General features: G+C 33.9%; 1 protein-coding gene across 1 annotated transcript in view; it reads right to left on the minus strand.

Annotated features, from left to right (window-relative positions):
- LOC108732740 overlaps nucleotides 1-4,775 on the minus strand; it is a 10,568-nt gene extending 5,793 nt beyond the window's left edge. Inside the window, exons 1-3 of the mRNA XM_018463693.2 lie at nucleotides 4,732-4,775; nucleotides 4,590-4,668; nucleotides 2,617-2,882 (exon numbers count right to left, since the gene is read on the minus strand). Of these exons, the coding sequence (XP_018319195.1) occupies nucleotides 2,617-2,882; nucleotides 4,590-4,642 (319 nt within the window). The 5' untranslated portion in view covers nucleotides 4,643-4,668; nucleotides 4,732-4,775. The remainder of the gene's footprint in view (nucleotides 1-2,616; nucleotides 2,883-4,589; nucleotides 4,669-4,731) is intronic.
- Between the last annotated feature and the right edge of the window lie 2,759 nt (nucleotides 4,776-7,534).

Here is a 7,534-nt window from a genome sequence, read left to right on the forward strand (position 1 = left end):
TTATTTGTTTATTTAAAATTCCTTAACTGCTCAACTTGTCTTAACTTAATTTTTTGAATAATTAATTAATTTATTTATAACTCAAGATGGAAGGAGCAATAGAAATACGAATAGCTTTTACTAAAAAGAAGTCACTCCTATGCTCGTTTAAAGTTTGGAAAAAATTGTTGAAGGTATGTGTTTAAAGCACGGCTCTGTAAGAGTGTGAAACATGGTCGGGGTGCACGGCGGAAAAAAACTGTTAGAAGCGTTCGAAATGTGGTGTTACAGGCGAATGATGAGGATACCGTGGATAGAGAAGGTTAGAAATGAAGAGGTATTAAAAAGAATAGGCGAACAGAGGACTCCATGGAAGTCAATATGAAAGCAAGGTCTAGTCAGAGACATATTAGAGGCAGACACGGAAGTTACGAGGGGTAGAGGTGGACCTAGATTAGACTACTGTTCGCAAATAGTTAAAGATGTGGAATATTCTAGTTTTAAGGAAATGTGAAGATTAGCTCAGGATAGAAAAGAGTGGAAGTTTAGTATCTGTTTAAGAATAATAGTTGCATTGCCACTAAATTCTTCGTTCATAGATTTTTAACGTCTTATACCTGCACTAATATTCTTTTTTTTAATTTTTAATAAACAGTGAATTGTAGTTGATAGACATTTTTGATTAGGTAATATTTATATTTGAAAGATTGTTTAAGTGTTGTTTACTGAGTTATCAACAAGGATTTTGCCGTAGTACTGTGTATGCACCCGGTAGAACGCATCGTAGAAATTTCTTTCGGAGACTTCAACGATGCGTCAAGCGAGTAACCTGATTGTGAAGCATTTTTATCCTAAAGTATGAGCAGCCTTTCTTGTTGCCATGTTATGAGTGAAAGCTAACTTCAGTATTGAAAAGCTTGATTCAGAAAATATCTGCTTTAGACGCCTATTTGAAGATAAATAAATAGATAAATTTATATGTACTAAGTTTCGTAATTGTATACCGTATGTATTTGCAAACTGAAAAGTAACAATGAGATACAAAGTAGGTTTCACTTACAGAATAAGTGAAAAAGTCCTTTATTGTCTTTTTAATTTTGATTTTTGTACGTAAATTGTTAGGTCTATGTAATTATGACATTATAGAAATCAAAATAAAAATGCGTTTTTCAATTTGAAGTCATTGTAAAACGTTTAATTTTACTTTCCTTTTTGAAGGTTATTTGAGTTAAAATTAAAAATTGGTTGGTTTGTAAGGGATGTACAAGTAGCATTAGAGCAAATATAAAATTAGGAGATAAAAAAATAGAAGTTGCCAGTTTTAAATATTAGGTAGTAAGATAATCCAGGATAGAAAAAGCGTAAGAGATATAAAACAAAGAAAAACCAGGGTCGTGTCGTTTTTAACAAAAAGAGAGATCACTTTTGCGCTGGCGGTGAGTTAATTTGGATAATTTAGAATAATTACACAGCCATACAAAAAAAAATCGAAAAAAAAAAAATAAAAAACAATGCATACTCCACGTTTTTGGGGCAGCTGCATCTAAATCCGCAGTTAATTTAATTCCAGCACGTTAGATGGTCAGACAGAATCTCAAAAAACACTCCAAAATCTTCTAGAACCGTTAATCATGATAATCCCTAATGATAAACTTCATAATCCTTGAAATTCCTAACAATAGAACCTAATGACCCTATAACCCTGTATCACCGTAATCAAAATACTGAAACAGTATCATCCAATTTCTCACCGTGAAGCTATTCGTGGTGTAGATTTCTCAAAATTAAAACAATATTCTGATGGATATTAAATATTAATGTATACCGCGAGGAGGTAACTTCAATTGTATGAAATCTACGTTACAAACAGTTTCATGGCGACAGATTAGGCAATAGTGTTTCAATATTTAGATAATAGGGATATAGGGTAATGGGATTATATTGTTTCATGCTTACGGGTTTAAAAGATTATGAAGTTCTATATTTAGTGGAAGAGTTGCTTGGCAACGGGTTTTAAGTTTAAGTAAAATCGTTTGAATTAGCATAGTTAACGATTTTAATTTGTTTTTTGAGGTTATGACCAAACCTTGACGTCCTGGAATTCAATTGACTTCAGATTTGATTTTTGTTTTGTATGGCTGTACTACCGTTCCCAGTTTCTCAATTAGTTAGAGATATAATAAAATAATTCGAAGTGGTCTGTATTCTGTCGAAACTTTCGATCTTTTTGGATCTCATCAGCGCGTCGCAGGCAGCTCCGACAGAACTCAGACCAACCTTTACCTGCTGTCTTAACAGCGCGTTTTAGATAATACCACAAATGGCGTGGTGAGCGCCATCTGTAGTACGATGCTACATTTTAGGATTACGTATGCTCCAACAAGGTCCATTTAAATATATGGATATCTACTTGCTGAAANATAGGTGCGTCAAAAATACAGAAAACATCATTTTTCTGACAATAAAAAACCCTCTCTCGCTTTCTCATATGGTTCAGAATAGCCTTTTTCTACAGCCTTCCTGCTCCTTATGGAGCTATGTGGTTTATGGACAGACCCTCAGTCTTTTGATCGTGTTTGTAGAATTTTTAGACACTATCATTACGGAAAAACATAAATATCTATACTGTCGTCTTGCCTATTCCAGCCAAGGTAATGAATCCAAAAGTCGTCAAAACTGCATGGGTGTTCATAGATTGCTCCCTATCTTCTGTTGTCTTATATTCTCGCCATTTGAGGTTTTTTCCGTGGTATTCTGTCATGTAATACGCCACTAGTCCTGTCGCGGTAAGGAAAAGTACAAAAGAGAGAAAGGCCACACAAATGAAATTTAAACCACTGCATGTGCCAAAACAAGATGACCTTCTGTAATGTGTCTGACATTTGTTCGAACTTTCAGAACTTCTGAAATCAAAAGGAAAACAGTATTTTTATTATGAAACTATTTGTGACGTAGATTTCAGTATTTTGATTACGGGGATATAGGGTTTTGGGGTTATATTAGATTTTAGGGGTAAAGGTTTAAAGGATTGTAAAGTTATACATTTAGTGTATGTAAGAGTTGATTGGTTACGAGTTTCAAGTTTAAAATCGTTTGGGATTATCATGTTTTCATATATTTAGGAGTGTTTATTGAGGTTATGTCCAACTCCTCACGGGCTAGAGTTATATTGAGCGTGGATTTGGATTTAGCGACTCCAACCATCATACGGATTACATACTCAGACGCCCAGGTCGAATTTTTTTCTTTTTAACGGGTTTAGTTGATTTGTTGCTTTGTAAGGTTGAACATAATTGCAGTTGGAAAACTGTATGTGATTGCTAAATATCAAGAATGTGAGAGGGTATCGGCGTCTGTAGTATTTTCTGTTAAATGTACTTTTTGTGATGTTTAATATTATCTCTATAAAGAATGTCTTATCATCATAAGGTTGTCAGCCCTAAGACTGGTTGGACACGCACCTCCACTCCTATCCTGAGCTAATCTTCTCATTTCCCTAAACCTAGGACAACCCACATCCTTAACTATTTGCGATCAGTAATCTAATCTACGTCTACTTTTACCCCTCCTAACTTCCGTTTCTGCCTCCAATATGTCTCTGACTAGACCTTCAAGCCTGAGAAGGTTTCCTACTAACCTATCTTGCCTATTTCTTATTGACTTCCTCTCTTTTCCTAGTCTTTATCCTCTATCCATTGTATCCTCATCATTAGCGTGTAACACCACATTTCGAACGCTTTTAACCTTTTCTTTTCTGCAGCGCCCATCGTCCATGTTTCGTCCAACCTTTTTCGAATTTCTAAATTAACCTTTTGCGAGCCCAGAAGTGACTTTTCTGACTCGACCCTGCGTTATCATCTCTTTTATATCCCTACTATTCCTTCCGTAAAGTAAATTCACGGGAAACAATGTATAAATAAGGTACATTAAGTTGCTAGCCATTGTTATAGAGATGACTGGAAATGAAGGGTGGATTTTGGAAAGATTTTGACAGTTGTGTGTGATATTTGAAGGTCTTTTTAGAGACATATTAGAGGCAGGAGCAAAAGTGGAGGGAGGCATAGATGTGATTACTGTTTGAAAAGGGTTAAGGTTAAGATTCTAACTTTAAGGAAATACGGAGATTAGTTCAGGTTAGGAATGAGTGAATGTCTATCAGTTTTCGATCTTGTTCAGGTGTAATAACGAAAATGATCTCACAAATAAATTCCATTTCCTTGTTATTAAGAACTTACTATTACTATTTTTAGTTTAAATGTCTAACAATTTCGGATAATTTCTTTTAACATTTTCGGAATGTGCATTCTAGCAATAAAATTTTTTGAATGTTGATTTCCTAATTTCCTTTTGATCCTTCCCCTGTCTATCTATCGTATTATTATGGTACTTCATGGTAGGTGTCGTAAAATCCACTTTTACTTTTAAATGTTTAGTATTTGCATTTTTTGACACCACTATACTTGTGTGATGTTACTGTCACTCACCGGAATCCATCAAGTTGACATTAATGCCTCCGCTGCATATTATTAAAGACCAGGATATTGACATTAATAACAGGTATTATTGATTTAAATTTTCATGAATAAAGTATCAGTGTTTAATAGACTTACTCGCAGGAGTCATCGCAGCAACTTTCTCTCTCAGTAGGTGAACAACAACCCATATTTAGCCCCTTAACACAAATACAAACTGCGGAATGGTATTATCTAAAAAGTTGCTAGGATACGGTAATTATTATCTACTAAGATTTACCTGCGGCTTCGCTCGTATTGATGTCCTAAATACCTGTCAAGGACCATCAACGACTACTCATTCTATCCCTCGGGAACAGTAATTTTTCTGCACCTGATGACAAAATTTCATGATGATCGGTTCAATAGTCAAGGCGTGAAATTATACATTGTTATCAAGTGGACTTCTGTACACATTTAGTTTTGCATGGAATTTTTGCCACAACGTTTTTTGACTTTCCCGTTTTTGGGCCTTTATCAAAACTGTAAAATTGAAACGACTTCAACAATACATGTCAACGATCATCAACGACTATTTATTCTATCCCTCGGGAACAGTAATTCTTCTGCACCTGATGACAAAATTTCATGATGATCGGTTCAATAGTCAAGGTGTGAAATTATACATAGTTATCAAGTGGACTTCTGTACACATTTAGTTTTGCATGGAATTTTTGCCACATCGTTTTTTGACTTCCCGGTTTTGGGCCTTCATCAAAACTGCAAGATTGAAACTACTTGAACAAATTGACAGAATGAGAACTTACTTAGAGTTTACTGGATAGAACATATGACTTAAGACTATTCGCAAAATCTTCTATAATAAAATCCAGTGCTCTGATTCAGTGGTAGAAATTACCACTAGGCTAAATTGCACTAACAAAATAAGTGTCATGCTGCATTAATTTTGACAGCTTCAAAAAAATATCAACTTAGTTAAATGTAATTATTATTATTTGTTTATTTAAAATTCCTTAACTGCTCAACTTGTCTTAACTTAATTTTTTGAATAATTAATTAATTTATTTATAACTCAAGATGGAAGGAGCAATAAAAATACGAATAGCTTTTACTAAAAAGAAGTCACTCCTATGCTCGTTTAAAGTTTGGAAAAAATTGTTGAAGGTATGTGTTTAAAGCACGGCTCTGTAAGAGTGTGAAACATGGTCGGGGTGCACGGCGGAAAAAAACTGTTAGAAGCGTTCGAAATGTGGTGTTACAGGCGAATGATGAGGATACCGTGGATAGAGAAGGTTAGAAATGAAGAGGTATTAAAAAGAATAGGCGAACAGAGGACTCCATGGAAGTCAATATGAAAGCAAGGTCTAGTCAGAGACATATTAGAGGCAGACACGGAAGTTACGAGGGGTAGAGGAGGACCTAGATTAGACTACTGTTCGCAAATAGTTAAAGATGTGGAATATTCTAGTTTTAAGGAAATGTGAAGATTAGCTCAGGATAGAAAAGAGTGGAAGTTTAGTATCTGTTTAAGAATAATAGTTGCATTGCCACTAAATTCTTCGTTCATAGATTTTTAACGTCTTATACCTGCACTAATATTCTTTTTTTTAATTTTTAATAAACAGTGAATTGTAGTTGATAGACATTTTTGATTAGGTAATATTTATATTTGAAAGATTGTTTAAGTGTTGTTTACTGAGTTATCAACAAGGATTTTGCCGTAGTACTGTGTATGCACCCGGTAGAACGCATCGTAGAAATTTCTTTCGGAGACTTCAACGATGCGTCAAGCGAGTAACCTGATTGTGAAGCATTTTTATCCTAAAGTATGAGCAGCCTTTCTTGTTGCCATGTTATGAGTGAAAGCTAACTTCAGTATTGAAAAGCTTGATTCAGAAAATATCTGCTTTAGACGCCTATTTGAAGATAAATAAATAGATAAATTTATATGTACTAAGTTTCGTAATTGTATACCGTATGTATTTGCAAACTGAAAAGTAACAATGAGATACAAAGTAGGTTTCACTTACAGAATAAGTGAAAAAGTCCTTTATTGTCTTTTTAATTTTGATTTTTGTACGTAAATTGTTAGGTCTATGTAATTATGACATTATAGAAATCAAAATAAAAATGCGTTTTTCAATTTGAAGTCATTGTAAAACGTTTAATTTTACTTTCCTTTTTGAAGGTTATTTGAGTTAAAATTAAAAATTGGTTGGTTTGTAAGGGATGTACAAGTAGCATTAGAGCAAATATAAAATTAGGAGATAAAAAAATAGAAGTTGCCAGTTTTAAATATTAGGTAGTAAGATAATCCAGGATAGAAAAAGCGTAAGAGATATAAAACAAAGAAAAACCAGGGTCGTGTCGTTTTTAACAAAAAGAGAGATCACTTTTGCGCTGGCGGTGAGTTAATTTGGATAATTTAGAATAATTACACAGCCATACAAAAAAAAATCGAAAAAAAAAAAATAAAAAACAATGCATACTCCACGTTTTTGGGGCAGCTGCATCTAAATCCGCAGTTAATTTAATTCCAGCACGTTAGATGGTCAGACAGAATCTCAAAAAACACTCCAAAATCTTCTAGAACCGTTAATCATGATAATCCCTAATGATAAACTTCATAATCCTTGAAATTCCTAACAATAGAACCTAATGACCCTATAACCCTGTATCACCGTAATCAAAATACTGAAACAGTATCATCCAATTTCTCACCGTGAAGCTATTCGTGGTGTAGATTTCTCAAAATTAAAACAATATTCTGATGGATATTAAATATTAATGTATACCGCGAGGAGGTAACTTCAATTGTATGAAATCTACGTTACAAACAGTTTCATGGCGACAGATTAGGCAATAGTGTTTCAATATTTAGATAATAGGGATATAGGGTAATGGGATTATATTGTTTCATGCTTACGGGTTTAAAAGATTATGAAGTTCTATATTTAGTGGAAGAGTTGCTTGGCAACGGGTTTTAAGTTTAAGTAAAATCGTTTGAATTAGCATAGTTAACGATTTTAATTTGTTTTTTGAGGTTATGACCAAACCTTGACGTCCTGGAATTCAATTGACTT

This window comes from Agrilus planipennis, unplaced genomic scaffold (genome assembly GCF_000699045.2).
Source record: "Agrilus planipennis isolate EAB-ADULT unplaced genomic scaffold, Apla_2.0 scaffold61, whole genome shotgun sequence".
NCBI lineage: Eukaryota > Metazoa > Arthropoda > Insecta > Coleoptera > Buprestidae > Agrilus > Agrilus planipennis.